General features: G+C 32.1%; 1 protein-coding gene across 2 annotated transcripts; it reads left to right on the forward strand.

Annotated features, from left to right (window-relative positions):
• Positions 1 to 1,233: 1,233 nt before the first annotated feature.
• Positions 1,234 to 16,095, forward strand: LOC127704680 (uncharacterized). 2 transcript variants are annotated; one of them, XM_052208813.1, is made up of 6 exons: positions 1,234 to 1,410; positions 8,577 to 8,676; positions 9,081 to 9,166; positions 10,120 to 10,205; positions 14,358 to 14,519; positions 15,851 to 16,095. In XM_052208813.1, the coding sequence occupies exons 1-6, from the start codon at positions 1,328 to 1,330 to the stop codon at positions 15,946 to 15,948; spliced, it is 615 nt and encodes a 204-aa protein (XP_052064773.1). In that variant the 5' UTR covers positions 1,234 to 1,327; the 3' UTR covers positions 15,949 to 16,095. The 2 variants fall into 2 exon arrangements, with proteins under 2 accessions (XP_052064773.1, XP_052064774.1); XM_052208814.1 differs by lacking the exon at positions 1,234 to 1,410 and adding an exon at positions 5,097 to 5,352.
• Positions 16,096 to 17,239: the final 1,144 nt, after the last annotated feature.

Here is a 17,239-nt window from a genome sequence, read left to right on the forward strand (position 1 = left end):
GGTTAGAATCATTTGAACAGCATTTTTTTTCAAACCAGTTGAATATTAAGTTTTGACTAGATAACCAAAATCAATATTAAGATGGTGATTTCATTATCATTGCTAAAGCGTCTGTCTTCGTTTATCGTAAACTTTTTTGAAAATTTGAAAATAAACTTTCAACAGTTGCCAGGATTGTTCATTTAGTGACTCACTTTCATATTGGGGCTTGTGTGCTAATTGAAATTTCAATATGGCTGCCTTGGTGGGACAGAGTTACTTTTCCAAAAAATCTATTGAGAAACATACTAACAGTATTTTTGGATTGCCCACTGAGGGTTCATCATCGATCCATCCATCACTGACTAAAAGTCAAGTAATAATGTATAAGGATATCACCGAGTTATGCTTTGCCTCACAGGAAATTGTTTCTATCCATTGCGATGGTTAGTCGACCTCCTCCCAAATGGATAGAAATAAGTACATGTGCTTTGCCTTTATTAATCGACTTTGAAGTTAGCATGCATGCATATACCTTAGACTTGAAAAGGGGAAAAGTCGCTAAATGGTATTTTCTGTTTGAAATTGTTTGCGTGTTTCTGCGCAATAGCGTATTTAAAACGTATGCCCTTCATATGAAATTGATATCAATAGCTACCTCCTGTACACCGCGGATTGTATCGTTTCAATACAAAATATTTTTAAGAGCAAATTTGAGTTGTTTCCCTTTAATTCTTCATCGGATAATAGTTAATCCATTTTACAAAAATAGAAGAAAAAGGAGAAGACGTTTTATTTTTATTACATAGACCCAAAAAGAGCATAATACAAAAAATAAACTGTGTATGCCATTACACTGAAGGAAAAAATTAGTTAATAAGCCTAGAAATTCAATCATCCCGTTGAACTGTGAACTATATAATCACAGAACAATGAATACTAATATTAATCCCTTTGTAATCCACTCACAGTTTGGTATAGAATTAAATGTCACCTTTGTTTTTGTCAATCATTCAACCTGACAGAATGGCCTATTCTGTTGGTAGGGGAATATGCCGATTTTAATCAGTAAGAAAAATCATTATTGTTGGAAAAAAGTAGTTTTCTGGAGTTGCCTAAGATTTTGCTATACTTAGAGTCCATACAGAAATATTCCCAGACATAAATTTCTACAAATCAATGTCATCGGGTGTTAAATCATTACTGTCGTATAGTTTAAAAATACTTTATGAACCCTATTTCGTGTAATTTGAACCAGTCAGATTTGTTTGATTACAACAGTAGATTTAGAGTATTATCTTTTCGGTATCAATTACTTTTAGTGTATTTTAATCTTTTGATATCGAAGATGGCACTATCTCCGGAACCCGGAACAGGAGGATTTAGTAGCGATGCTATTCTGGACAGATATAGGCCCATGAGTAATACAAAGTAAGTCAAATATTTATTGTGATGCGGACTATGTTTTAGACATAGTTTATATATACATGTATACTAGTACTAGTAATCGAGAGAATTATAAAACAGACTACAATAAAAGCATATAGTTTGGGTTTTCACGGCGTTGAACTCTAGGAAATCGTATTTACAGTTAGTTTTACCATTTTGTATATTTTAATTGTATTCAGCCAAGGACGTATAACTAACATTTTATATCTCATCCTCAAAATTTCATTGATAGTAGAGTATAGAAGGCAACCAGTAGTGCAATTCCAGGTCGACAGATCATTTTTATAGGCGCATTTTACAAATAAGAGAAAAAAGGAAAGACCCACTTGTAGAGTTATAATTATATGGGTTTATAGTTTGCGATTTGTTTATTTCCTTTTCTACTCTCTTTATGGAGTTATGCAAATAAGGTCTGACGAAGTGAAAATATTTTCTGGTTATTCAAAGGATTATTTTCTTACTGATGTGCATGTATCTTCATTTCCATTTGCATTTTATTTTAGAAAGTGCATGGTTTCATGAAATAATTTCACCTTCTATGACAGGGGTTTTGGGTGTCCATGCTATAATTAGAGTTCGGAAGAACAATTCACTGTCTAAAATACAAAAACAAATTGCTTTATATTATAATTTCTTGTGTCGTAATACAAACGCCCCTAACGATAAACAAACGGTTCCATAAAAAAATATCCTATATTAAAATGTTGAAAATATATCATTAAATGAACGGCGTTTGTACAGCTTGACCGTTGGTATTTATTGACCAATTGACCATGCATACGCATAGAAACGATATATGAACTGCACGATCTTATCTAATCTTAAATTTCTTCACGAATAGACAAAAAAATAAAATATGTATAAACGAGAGAGGAATAATAGGATTGAAACGGATGATCTCAAAAATACGTAATATAAAAAAAAATGAAAACTTGTAAGATCAGATCACCATTCCTTATGATTAAACTTTTGAAATTGAAACTTGAATCAACTAGCAAATTGTCGCTATTACCTGGGGTAATACATAAATAGATATTGGTCCCAGCTATTACATTACCACATAAAGATATTGCTGTAGTTTTTTTTAACGATAGATGGACTTTTGATTTGCAAATAACTTTTCATTTATATAACTCAAGTACAAGATTACCTATAAATAATCCTATAATATTTCATTTAAATCACTGTGATTTGAGGGGTCTCGAATTTCAAAAGAATTTCACTAACATATCATAACTTTTCTTGATAACTCTATTTCGTGCATCATGAAAACATATTTTGTTAACTTAAGGTGGTACCTAACACTACAGGGAGATAACTCTGTAAAAATCAGCTAAACGTTTTAATTACGTTGTATTGTTAAGGAAATATTAAGCTTCTCAATGATCAAAATTAGTGTTTGTCAAACTGCTATATAACCAATGAAATTTTTCTGATAAAGTGGTTGGTTCAAATTTTTTGAAATTTTTATATTTTTGTCAAAGGGTCAAAGTAAACATTTTGTCAAAATTTTATGAAAATTAAACGAGCCAAATTAATATTAGTCAAGGTGTTGGGTACCACCTTAACTTAAGAATTGTGTATAATTATTATGGGATGAAGTATAGCAATACCGATATCTTTTAGATGAAGTAACTTTCGACATCGATATATTTTTTATGGAAGTATCTAACATCGATATTGTACGATGTGTTTATAACATCGATTTATTCTTGGTATGATGAATCGAAAAAATATAAGATAAGATAAGATATTTTATTTTCAAGTCCAAATTAGGTCCCCAGGGGGGTATACACATATAACAAATATAATCTTTTACAACATACAGTATTTTACATGACATTCATATATACACCTAAAATGTTGATATAGAGTGATACAGGCTATTTATTATATGTTAAATTAAAAAAAAAAGTATTTAAGAGTTGCTACTCCAGAGATGTGGCAAATGTCCTCTCACTTGATTTTATTTGCAGTTATTTTTATTTTATTTTTTTTAATATTTTTGCTGGAAATGTATAAATATATTTGATTGTTTAGCTGCAACAGGTACCAAGGGACGATGCATGCTCTAGGATTGTGCGCTTAGGCCTCGGAGCTCTAACAAACATCCTCGTATCTAATGCAGAGAAACAAACATAAATGTAACAAAATTTTAATTTATTACTATATGTGGACATAAACATTTCAAGCTATGATACTTATTTTGGTATTTTTTTACCGTGATGTTATTTATAAAGCTATCAAGTTTAAGATTTGTCCTTTAAATCTTTCTTTTTGACTTCATAAGATGCTTGACAAAGGTTATGCTAACATCGTTTTTGTTCATTGATTGCGTCTAATTTTTTTGGTGAATTAACATCAATCCGCTATGTTAGAGTAGGAAGTAAGACTAAAATTTTCTGTTCGATTTTATGCATTCAACTTCTACATATGCTGGTTTGTTCTTGGCATTGTACAATGTCGTGTCTTCTTCCTGTTATGACGTTACTGAGTGAAATATAACGTGAAATGCATACAGTCTCCGCTATAAGAATATAGATCGGCATGATTTCAAATCAGCAGTTAAAGCACTTGGAGCTTGCATTCAGTAATCGATGGTTTCTGTTCATTTTAGACTCGAGGTCGTCTAGAGCTGGACATATTGTATAAATATATACCTGCCTATTGTTAAACACCTTATTGACCTCTATATGTCGTTTGGTTATTTTGGTCGTTGGGTTGTTGTCTCATTAACATATATCGCACATCTCCTTGTATCCCAATTCAATCGCAAAGGTAACCAGGGTAGCCCCATTATGTAATGAATGGTGCATAAATTGTTTCGCGACTAGCATACAAGGACAGTCTTCTCTCAGCTTCTCTGTATTTCCAATGATTAGGTTTACTGGCGAATTTCACGTGTAATTGGTTGTAATAATTAGCAATGTGCACACTGTCAAGAAAGAGCACAACAATAAAAGCCTTGATTTTTATCTAAAAAATTATTTCCAAGTCAATATGCATGAAATATTTGACACTGGACGTAAACAATAAATAATCAATCAATCAATCAATATTTCCAAGTCTGTCTTGTGAAAGTTATAAAATGCACATCCATCCGATATCCCCTCCCTAACTAAAAATTGTTGTTAATTTTATTTCAGTTTTGAGATTTTTACTTCATGTCTGACTTTTACCTTCTCGAACCTCAATTGATCCACATGCAGTTTTGTGCATCAACATAAATGAAATAGGTTTATTTGAAAAGCTCGTTTGTTTGTTTTTGGAATTTAAATCTTGAAATTTGATATGATTTATTAATTTTTAAACAATCAGTCTGTCTGAATTGGCTAGTAAAGTGTTATACATATCGATCTAATATAATATACAAATAGGTGAACAGTTTCTAGATCGATCAAAAACCTACCCGTCACGGTTATTCGTATCTAGGCATTATAATGCAATATGTATATATTCTTTTTATTAATAAGGGGGTTTGGTAAAGTTCACCCAAACAGCTTATCTCTTTTAAACATTATGTTTAGAAGTCTATTTGAACTCGTCTTGCACCATACAATTTAAATCGCAGAAGTTTATGAAAGGTTGAATTAAGTTGCCAAATTGGCACCAAATCCGAAATTACAAAAAGTACCCCAGTATGGTCCCCTCATATATTAAATTCATGTGAACCGTTAACTTTCAATTAATCACAAGCAATTTAAAGGTTCAGTTTTAGTTTAGCTGCATTTGAGATTGGAGTTGAAGTTTGTTATGGTGTAAATTTCGATTTTTGGATTACATGAATAGTTACGATTTCCCGAGAAGGATGTACTGTGAAGACCCAACTCCATCCGTTTATTTCAATAGACCGCTAACAGCTTCTAGAGCTATTCCACCGTGTTTTTCACAGGATTTTTCGCCTCCGGAACTTCACAGAGGAGGGTAGGTAGTGCGTAAAGTATAATTTGTTTCGATAAAATAATAAGTTTTAAATCATTATTTAGATGAGCAGCTTTTAAATTTGAACTTTAAATTATACTTCGACAATTTTTTTTATTTATTCAGTTGTGTATACGTCTTTTCTTTATCACGATATTTATAAAGTAAAATAGTTTGACACATAAAGGACGAATTAAGTATCGTTTAGTATTCATAGATTTAAGTTTCTTGTGCTTCTGGTTAAACAATTTTCAATTAACGATCTCATAAACAGATCAAAACACAAATGGTACTGGATTTGATTGAAATGTTTGCCATTGGACGTCTCACAACCAACTACTTAAACAACAACGAAAAACAACAAAGTAGAAAGCAAATTGAATAAGATACGGTCAAATTAAAAAGAGCGTCTTGGCATTTCGGATTCAAATTGAGAAAATGCGAATTTCGGATATGATATTCTGTATAGAACCATGCCTGGTAAATTCAGGCCATAAGATTCCAAGACTTATGTCATGGTTTTTAGTTGCGTTTACAATATTGAATCCTACAACGGAAAGCGTATTTATCATTATTAACTTTTTAATAAATTTGCAACAAGAATTTAATTTCAATAAATTTTTATTATACTGAATACAAATATTAAGACAATTGTCGACATTATCTTTCCTACGTCGGTGTTTTGCAGAGACGACATATAATTATACGTGTCTTCTACTGGTATAAATGATTAATGAATTAATATCGAGTCTGTGTCTAGCATATCTAATGACACAACTGTTCCTAACGTTCTTCGGATAATGGTATGATCTTTTGGTATGCAAAAGCTTGCAACCAAACATTCAGGTTGCCACGCACACAAATAATTTATCACTTTATAGAGTTGGTGCGTCCGAAGCGTTTGTCTGGATTTGCCTATATCAGGAACTCTTGAACCCCAAAACATTAATTGGAAGCCAAGGATGTATAGATACTTGAATACTGAAGGAACTATAGGACCATAAGGGAATTAATAGAGCCAAAAATACCTTGTTGACTATTAAGATTTAAAAAATTCGAATTTCGGAGATAGTACGTTTGCCGGTAAAGGACGATTCATGACAAATCCAGGCCACAAGGTTCCATGATTTTTGTTTTTAGTTGCGTTTATGACACTATATCCTACAACAGGAAGCATTTTTATCACAATTAACGTTTTAATCAGACATATATCTACATTTTTACCAAATATCAACAAAAGAAGATGTGAAATGGGGGGGGGGGGGGGTTATATTTCAATGAGGCAGCAACCAAGCAACACAAAACAAAACAATGGACATCAAGAGTCAGCACAGGGTCTTCAACGAAAGGCAAGTATCTATCACATCTGTTGAATTTTAACTTGCCCGAGTCTTGCCAAGTATGGAATAAGTTAGACAGAGACTACCCAAGATCTACCATCATTGAAATAATAAGATATAACTCATAACAGACACTGAAAAATACATAAAAATACATAAACAGAATGAGCTCCCAAGAAAATTTGGAGGTAAATGATGTGGCTTCCCATTTTTTTCTCAAAGGACCTTTTACTTTATGCATGGGTATGCCATTTCATTATAAATTATATAACTTTTGAACATCTTCCTTTGTTATTGCAAGAAGAGTAATAGAGGATGTACTCTCCTTGTCTCTCCTTTTCCGTGAAAGTCAAGGATCCATTTTGACTATATGGCAATTGAGGCCATTACAATCTACCAATGTTCAAATATAGCATTCCCCATAACTATGTTGTTCTTTTGTTACGACATAGATATGAAATAAAAGCAGTTGTGGTTTATACAAATCGAGACAGAAACCCAACAAAAATCCAAAATACACATAGATGTAAACATACTGCCTTCAACAATATTTAAGTGTATAGAGGTTAACTCCTAACTATCCTACTGCCTGTCGATACAAATATTTTTGGCATTGCACAAGTCATGCCTTCTTTGACTGTCCATGACGTTAAAATACTAAATCCCTGGGATGTGTTTTAGTTGGTTTTAGTCTCTGATGCATGATTTTTTATTATTGTTTTTGGCTTTTAACTAGCTGTCAGTAACTGCGAGTACTCTCAAATCGTACTTTCTTGTTTATTTGACCTGTTGATACTAATTGTAATTCTTTTTTGTTATTTAATGTTTACTTATTCAGGGTTATATCTGGTCTATATACCAGCTTTGATAAGTGTTTGGTATTACTATAATTTTTCACTTCTTCGTACTATGAACATCAAAATTATTTATTTTGTAAAAATAGTTCTGTTCTCCATTTGAACTGTACACGTATACCTAACAACAATATTATTTTTATTTACCTGTGTTTAAAGTAATTGCAAATGGATGATATTTTTGTTCAAGCATATTGTTTTTCTTAAATTGTTTAACATTTCACAGCGGTATAACATGTTACTTTAATTATTCTTCCCTTAGTTTATTTATTTTGTATTTACATTGTATCATAGATCTAATTTATTTGTTCAGTATATGTTCACTGGTGTTAATATGTCTTTTGATTAAGTTAAGCCATTTCAATTGATATTTTATAGTGTGTCTTTCTATGTTGTGATGTTACACTATTGTTTCAGATAAGGGTGAAGGTTTGGTACCATTAAAACGTTTAAACCCACTGCAATTGTTTGCACCTGTCCTAAGTCAGGAATCTGATGTTCAGTAGTTGTCGTTTGTTGATGTGGTTCATAAGTGTTTCTCGTTTCTCGTTTTTTATATAGATTAGACCGTTGGTTTTCCCGTTTGAATGGTTTTACACTAGTAGTTTTTGGGGCCCTTTATAGCTTGCTGTTCGGTGTGAGCCAAGGCTCCGTGTTGAAGATCGTACTTTGAACTATAATGGTTTACTTTTATAAATTTTGACTTGGATGGAGAGTTGTCTCATTGGCACTCATACCACATCTTCTTATATCTATATAACATATGTCAAGACTGCTCTGCCTTTCTTTTTACCAAAACGATAAGATCATCACCGTTTTACAAAATAAATCTGTGAAAAAAGTGAGTTCAGTTGTTTATTCATTAGCTCAAGCTTGTCTAATGATCCTCTATCTATTGTCCTTTTGGATATCGTCATCTCATTTATTAACAATTTCAGAAATTTGATTATACAGATAGATATATTAGAAATTAACAAATATATTATTCAATCTTTAAGCAGTTAAATTTATTTTCATTTTCAATTTATTGTAGAACCACCTATGGGTATATGAACAGTTGGACAAATTTGAGAGACGCGCCATCTGGTGTTCCACAGACAATTGCAGACACTAACTACAAAAATGCACAGAGAGTACGTTGAACGTTTATCTTGCAATCTTTATTATTAGTCGAGAGAACAGACGCAAGCGAAAGCATGTCGTCCACATATAATTATACAGGGTCAAAAGTAACTCACCTTAAAAGGTTTTTAATTATTTAAGTTTGTCATTCAGATGTTTGATGAATGAGTACAGTGAAACGTATAGTCAAAGCAGAAAGACTAGTAATTAGTGACACTGTTAAAGCTAATGAGTCAACTCGGCGTACAATTTTACTGTGCTATCTAAAGAAATCATAATTTTATTAAGAAGGACTTGAAAGCAAATTCAGGGGTTGATTTTCAATCTTTGTACACACCATAAACAAAATATGAAAAATATTAATTAAAGAATTTCCAATTAGGTTATTGTCAATATAGAAACCTTTTTTTTTTAGGATGACCACGACGTACTGTACAATAAAACATATGCAGACCTGACCTCCAAAATAGCTTACAGACATCCAAACCCTGGAGTACCAAGGTAATTGACGCATACAACGTTAAATTGTCGAAGTGTTACTGTAGAGCTGTTATGACCTGCTGCAACTATCAATAAAATACAAACACAATTTGTGTTTATTCCAATTAAGGTCCCTCGGTGGTCAATGACGAGGATACAAGCCTAATTCAGTCATATCTACATATACATACAATAGTGTAGAAAAATATAATGTAAAAATAACAAAAACAATAGAAGATGATTTCTCTGCAGTAGGTCAACCAGGCCAAACAAATCATAACTTTTACAACATTGTCTAAGATTCGGTGTACATCAGCAAACAGTTTCATTAATGATTCAATACTGATAACGACCAAACCATAAGCTTTGTTTCAAGCAAATGTCTACTATTCGTCGCACAAAAAGAAATGAAAACATTGAAACTGAATTGCAAGATTAACTGTAACAGAATGAGATGGTTTTTAAAAATTCAAATATCGGAAAGTTAAAACTTATCTTTGATCATTCAAGTAGAAGGAAATGCATAACAACGTCGAGCTCTTAGGTGCATTATTTGCACCTGGTGATATAAGTAAATGATTAAAACACTTAAAATTTGTTTAAATGTACTTAACACTTTATATTGAATATGAATACATAAATATTTAATTGAAAATACAAAGAAAAATTCCTAATCTAAGCAATTAAACTGGGTTATAAAGATTAGTAATTGTAACCTTATCATGGAATTCAAGGCTTAAAACAAAACCTAAAATCGGATATGAAAATTTAGCTTAATAGATGTATTCTAAAATAATATACCAATGCCTAAATTATATCTATCAGCTATGATTTCATGGTGTAATATGATTTAAAGACATTTGCAGGACGGTTTCGCTTAAATAAATTGCTTTTGATAGAAATAACATCGCTTATTTTTACTTTAATTTTTTTTTTTCTTCTTGAAATAATCATAATTGAATAAATCTTTTTAGACAAAGACAAGGAAGGATTGGAGGAAGTTGGAGACATATAAAAGAAGTTTTAGGACATGGTGGTAGTAGGGTGGTTTATGTTGATGGTAGGTTTGACATATAAAAGAAGTTTTAGGACATGGTGGTAGTAGCGTGGTTTATGTTGATGGTATAGGTGTGACATATAAAAGAAGTTTTATGACATGGTGGTAGTAGGGTGGTTCATGTTGATGGTAGGTGTGACATATAAAAGAAGTTTTAGGACATGGTCGTAGTAGGGTGGTTCATGTTGATGGTAGGTGTGACATATAAAAGAAGTTTTAGGACATGGTGGTAGTAGGGTGGTTTATGTTGATGGTATAGGTATGACATATAAAAGAAGTTTTAGGACATGGTGGTAGTAGGGTGGTTTATGTTGATGGTATAGGTGTGACATATAAAAGAAGTTTTAAGACATGGTGGTAGTAGGGTGGTTTATGTTGATGGTAGGTGTGACATATAAAAGAAGTTTTAGGACATGGTGGTAGTAGGGTGGTTTATGTTGATGGTAGGTGTGACAATACAAGAAGTTTTAGGACATGGTGGTAGTAGGGTGGTTTATGTTGATGGTATAGGTGTGACATATAAAAGAAGTTTTAAGACATGGTGGTAGTAGGATGGTTCATGTTGATGGTAGGTGTGACATATAAAATAAGTTTTATGACATGGTAGTAGTAAGTTAATGTTGATGGTATCTGAGACATATAAAGGCAGTTTTAGGACATGGTGGTAGTAAAAGGGTGGTTTATGTTGATGGTATAGTCTGTTTTACTTCTATAAATCTTCAGAAAATAATTCTTAAAAATTCATTTTTGCAAATAAACATTTTTTTTCTTGATGTATGTTAATGTATGATATATACGAACTCTGACTATGAATATCATAATTTTGGGCCAATAATCGAAAAAGTTACCCATTAAGTCTCTATGTTACTTCTATTTTTTTTATATAAAATACTTGATGGAGTAAGTATGAATAGTGTAACAGCCTTCCATTCAAAACAAAAACATTAGACATGTGCTTTAAACCTGTTTCATTGTACCGTGTGACTTAACTCATTTAGATACATGTCATGAAAAATGACCATCATCTAAGTTTTTTTATAACTGGTTTTATATGATTTATAAATGAACTTGCATGTATCTGCAAAGATGTTATTTGTGGGAAAAAATATTATAATCAGATGTTTTATTTTCTTTTTATTCCTTACCAAATCTTAATTTTTGTTACCTTAATTTGGTTTATATATTTATAAAAGAATATAAGCAAGCTTTTCATGCTTAAAGCATGATGACAGTATTAACAAAATGGAGAGCCTCTAAAAAGTTTCACCAATAAGTATTTACAGAATACATTTAATATTTACTTTTTTCTTGAAAAAACACAGCTTATGACTTTCAAAAAATGAAAATAAAATTAGATAAAATATAACCATAAAGACCTTTACTGATGAAAAGGGGTACTTTTTAATAAAATTTCAAAACTGAATTTTGCATAAAACTACTTTGTAGTTTTTAAAAATGTTATACTAGTAATGTCCAGTGGAAAATATTACTAAGGTTACTCATAAAAATTGAACAATGAAAAATATAAAATCATGTATACAATAAGTTCATTAATCACATGACATAAAACTTAAATGAAGTCCAAGTTTGTTTGCTGGTCAGCGTTATTTAAATGAGAAAAGTCACATGGTATAATGAAACAGGTTTAAAGCACATGTCTAATGTTTTTGTTTTGAATACAAGGCTGTTACACTATTCATACTTGCTCCATCAAGTATTTTATATAAAAAAAATAGGAGTAACATAGAGACCTAATGGGTAACTTTTTTGATTATTGGCCTAAAATTATGATATTCATAGTCAGAGTTCGTATATATCATACATTAACATACATCAAGAAAAAAAATGTTTATTTGTAAAAATGAATTTTTAAGAATTATTTTCTAAAGATTTAAAGAAGTCAAACGGACTATAGGTGTGACATAAAACAAATTCTACTTAGTTATTTCAAGCTTGTTTACGATGATTTAAAGTGAGCCAATTAAAGGAAGTCCTATGATATGGTGATAGAAGATTTGTTTTATGGATTTTAAACTTGAAATCAGTCATATACAGGTGGTATTGAAGTATAATTCAGTTGACTGCATATACACCTTATTGTATGATGATGGTAGATGGTCAAGGGTTATAGGATTGTCTGTGTTGACGGTTTGTTGCCGGATGCTTTTCTCAAGGACAAAATGATAATGTAGGATTGTCTGTGTTGACTGTATGTTGCCATATGCTTTTCTCTAGAGCAAGATGATAATGTAGGATTGTCTGTGTTGATGATATGTTGCCGGATGATTTTCTCTAGGACAAGATGCGAATGTAGGATTGTCTGCGTTGACGATATGTTGCCGGATGCTTTTCTCTAGGACAAGATGCGAATGTAGGATGGTCTGCGTTGACGATATGTTGTCGTTTACTTTTCTCTAGGACAAGATGCTAATGTAGGATTGTCTGCGTTGACGTTAAGTGGCCGGATGCTTTTTCCTAGGACAAGATGTTAATGTAGGATTGTCTGCGTTGACGGTATGTTGTCGTTTGCTTTTTCTCTAGGACAACATGATAATGTAGGATTGTCTGTGTTCACGGTGTTATCGGATGCTTTTCTCTAGTACAAGATCATATGTATGTTGTCGTGTGCTTTTCTCTAAGACAATACGATAATATAGCATTGTCTTTGTTGACAGAATGTTGCCGTATATACTAGTATTGGTCTAGGACATTGAGGTACTGTAGGATTATTTGTGTTGGCGGTATGTTGCCGTATCAATTGATCTAGGGCATGGTGGTAATGTAGGATTATTTGTGTTGACGGTATGTTAACGTACACATTATTCTTAGGCATTGTTGCAATGTAGGATTGCCGGTGTTGACGGTATGTTGTCGTACACATTGCTCTTAGACATTGTGGCAATGTATGATTGATGGTGTTGACGGTATATTGTCGTACACATTGCTCTTAGCCATTGTTGCAATGTATGATTGATGGTGTTGACGGTATGTTGTCGTACACATTGCTCTTAGACGTTGTGGCAATGTATGATTGATGGTGTTGACGGTATGTTGTCGTACACATTGCTCTTAGACATTGTGGCAATGTATGATTGATGGTGTTGACGGTATGTTGTCGTACACATTGCTCTTAGCCATTGTTGCAATGTATGATTGATGGTGTTGACGGTATGTTGCCATATACATTGCTCTTAGACATTGTGGTATTGTAAGATTGCTTGTGTTTACGGTATGTTGCCGTCTACATTGCTCTTAGACATTGTGGTATTGTAAGATTGTTTGTGTTGATGGTATGTTGCCGTATACATTTCTTCAAGACATTGTGGTAATGTAGGATTGTCGGTGTTGTAGAGGAGATATAAATATAAGAAGATGTGGTATAAATGCCAGATCACAGATAGCGGCGAACACAAGTGATAAAACAAACTCCTGGAAACAAGGTGACAAGGCCTGAATAATAAAACTTAATCGATTCTTTAATAACTGTCATTTTGCCTCTTGAATTATTTGCATTGGATGTACAAAACCACAATGATTAAGTACAAAATATAAAGCAATGAACAGCGTTTTGTCCATTAAACACATCACTATACGATAACTTAAAATTTACAATAATATGTCTCTTATCATGTAGATATATATGTCGATGTCATAACGAGGTCTATAACACTTTATATTTGAGTACTTTAATTTTTGCATAATGAATTATTATGGAGGAAAGATACAATAAAGTTGTGTTTGTTTCAATAGACAAAGTTTGTTAAGTACTCCACTTTTATATGGTCTGTCGGCACAGTGTAAAGAAGTTTGACGGGGTGATCTGGTCCAATTTATGTTTGAAAGACGAAAAGGATTTAAAAATTTATATTCTTAATAACGGTTAAATGTATTATCCCTTTTATGAATTTAATTTACTAAAGTAATTCAAACTTGTAGACGTTACAAAATTGTGTCCTGGATTTAGCACATTTCATTCAAATATTTTAAAACCCCCATCTTCTACTAACAATTATATAGAATACGAGCTGCGATCGATTTAAAGACATAATTTATAAAAATTAAACAAATGTTTAAATAATTGAACACCATGAACAAATATACTGCAGATCGAAACCTGACGTAAGAAATACTATAGTATAACTTTTTCTTTTCTAGGTTTGATTAGTGTATATGACAAAGAGAACTTTAACCAACACCTAAATGCTCAGTTACCATTCCGTCCACACTTGAAAAAGACATTATATTCACCGACCCGCCATGACTATACACAAACAACTTACAACCCATGGGAAGACTGCGAGGGAAAAGTAGGAAAATGTAAGTATATTCGACAGCAGCAACAGTATCATACAAATAAGAAATCTTAAGTTGTATTGACAAGTATTCAGAAAGTCAACTCGGTGCTATCAAGAAAAGCACTATACTCTGCATTGCAATGATAAAGAAACGCTGAACATTTTAAATGGTCAATTTTACTATCAGAACATGTGGATAACATTCTTTTCGTCGAGTTTATAGTAGAATAGAGAATGGAAATGGGGAATGTGTCAAAGAGACAACAAGCCGAACAAAGTGCAAAAAACAACCAAAGGCTACAATGGGTCTTCAACGCAGCGAGAAAATCTCGCATCCGGAGGCGGACTCCAGCTGGCCCCTAAACAATAATGTATACTAGTTTAGTGAAATGGACGCCACACTTAACTCCGAAACATACAAATGAACCAAAAATTAAATAAAACACACAAGACTAACAAATGCTAGGGGTTCTTGACTTGGGACAGGCGCAAAAATGCGGCGGTTTTAATCATGTGAGATCTCAACCCTCCCAATATACCTCTAGCCAATGTTGAATAAACAAACACATATCAAAACGCACAATAAAACTCTGTTCAACTGAAGTCCGAGCCCAGCGTTAGAATATTTAAAACTTTCGGAAGAAACTAAGCAAAATGACAATAATAAACATAAATTAACAAAGGACTACTATCAGTTTCTGACATGGCAGTTCCAGACTCTAATCAAACTGATTGAAATATTATGTCATCATCATATGAAAATCAACCACAATTTTTCCCGTTAGTGGTTTAGTATCATGCCATCATAAATTATAAAAGAAAAACATAACCCCATCATTCCAACAACTGGTTTTAGAATAAATATGTTTATTTCCGATGCAAAGGCCCCGGTATGAATGAATCAATATTAATTCCAAAAAATGCCATCTTTAATGACTTGTCAAAAGTATCGAAACTATATCCCTTGTGAATAAGTCTTTTTAAAGGTTTGGTTTGCTTTTGAGTTGAATAACGACATTTGTGTGTTGTATAGAACATTACCATAAAAGATGGGATGTGAAATACCTGAACGTATAAGCTATTTTGTTTTCTTGAACACTTTTAAATCCAATTGTCCGATTTAAAAGTACTTGCGTTTTTAGAATTAAGCTCCTTTTCGTCAGATTGGCAAGTGCGTCTGAGCCGTTATAATACCTGTCCATAATTATTTTGAAATAATATGAATTGTTTCTTATTTTGAAAATTTCGTTCATTAAAGACAAGTTTCAAAATAAACCACAGAAAAACTTTCAACATTTTGAATTTTAATTGTCAAATATATTTAATAATTTTTTTGTGTGTGTTCATTTTTAGTTCCACCAGTAGCTGCTTCTGATCCCGACTTGCAGAGAAAACTCAATATACAGAGTGCATCTAAATACAAAGGTTTTTACCATTACAACAAGAACTGAGTGTATTAAAGCACCTAAGACTAAGAGACTCGCTCAAATTACACAACAGTATTACAGAGGACAATTAACACTCATTGTTATTATTTAATTGTTTTATCTATTGATGGAATTATTTATTTATAATCAAAATAAAATGTTACTGTTGTTTTGAAGTGTGCATATTTCAAATCCAGTCTTCCCTAGGTATAAGAGAAGCTTGTTAATGTTCTCCCTATAAGGCCCGAGAACACAGTTATTTTCCCCTATTTGTCTATTAAAACATAATGGCAATTAAAAAAAATTCCACCTGCTATATTCTAAAAAGATTTGGTGTGCATAAAGTTTGACTTTTATCCCAAAACATATCAAAAATTCAGAAAAGTCTACCAGCTCATTCTCTCCTGGTAACCCCAAACATAAAGACACCGGTAAGGATGAAGCCAGAGAGCTTCCGAGAAGAGGAAATTCCACCTTTATTTACCTGACCAAATCACTCATTTCTACAGAAAATTTCAAAAAGATTTTTTTCAGACAGTATATTTAAAGTCTTATCTTTCACCTAAATGCAAACAAATAATGAAAAATTCCAAAAAAAGACAAAGAAAAAAAATAAGAAAAAAAACACTGAAATTAAAGGGAACTACATTTGTTGTTGAGTATAATGAATACACTTGCTTTTGTCCGAATTGTCATTAAATAGGTGTTTTATTATACAGAAAGTACGGGGTAATGTTTGCTTCCAGTAAAGAGTTTTCAAAACTATTATCAGGAATATATAAAAATAAGGAGATGTGTTATGGTTGCCAATGAGACAACTATGCACTATATATATAAAGTTCAAATGAAGTGAATGTAAGAAATTATAGGCAACCGTACGGCCTTCAACAATGAGAAAAACCCGTACCGTATGGTCGGCTATAAAAGGCCCCGACATGAAAAACATGAAACAATTCAATTGAGAAAACTACCGGCCTAATAGTCTTTTTTCAGACAATTTCGTAAAAATAGTAAATTTAATCGTCTATAATTTTATATAAAAAATACATACTGAGGTATGATAAAAACTATGTTTCATGAACAAACATTGTATAATGCGTCACCAATGGGTCAATAAGTGCAGAGAACTGCACTCTCTCTATATATAAATATATATAAATAACGTATAGATTTCTATCTTAGTCGTACAATGATGTATTGCCGCTATCATGTCGTTAATTTCCACATTTAAGTTTTTTTCTATATTATATATATAATGCACGAAGCACAAATATATATACAGAATATTATTGGCTAGTATTCAGTGCACTATTTA

Source organism: Mytilus californianus, unplaced genomic scaffold (assembly GCF_021869535.1).
Source record: "Mytilus californianus isolate M0D057914Y unplaced genomic scaffold, xbMytCali1.0.p SCAF_6, whole genome shotgun sequence".
NCBI lineage: Eukaryota > Metazoa > Mollusca > Bivalvia > Mytilida > Mytilidae > Mytilus > Mytilus californianus.

Bases quoted from the DNA above. Each gene is read 5' to 3' on its own strand.
- LOC127704680 (XM_052208814.1), top strand. From the start codon at position 5,210: ATGAATAGTTACGATTTCCCGAGAAGGATGTACTGTGAAGACCCAACT. The intron at 5,353-8,576 runs GTAGGTAGTGCG...AATTTATTGTAG, and splicing joins CCGGAACTTCACAGAGGAGG to AACCACCTATGGGTATATGA. The intron at 9,167-10,119 runs GTAATTGACGCA...AAATCTTTTTAG, and splicing joins CCAAACCCTGGAGTACCAAG to ACAAAGACAAGGAAGGATTG.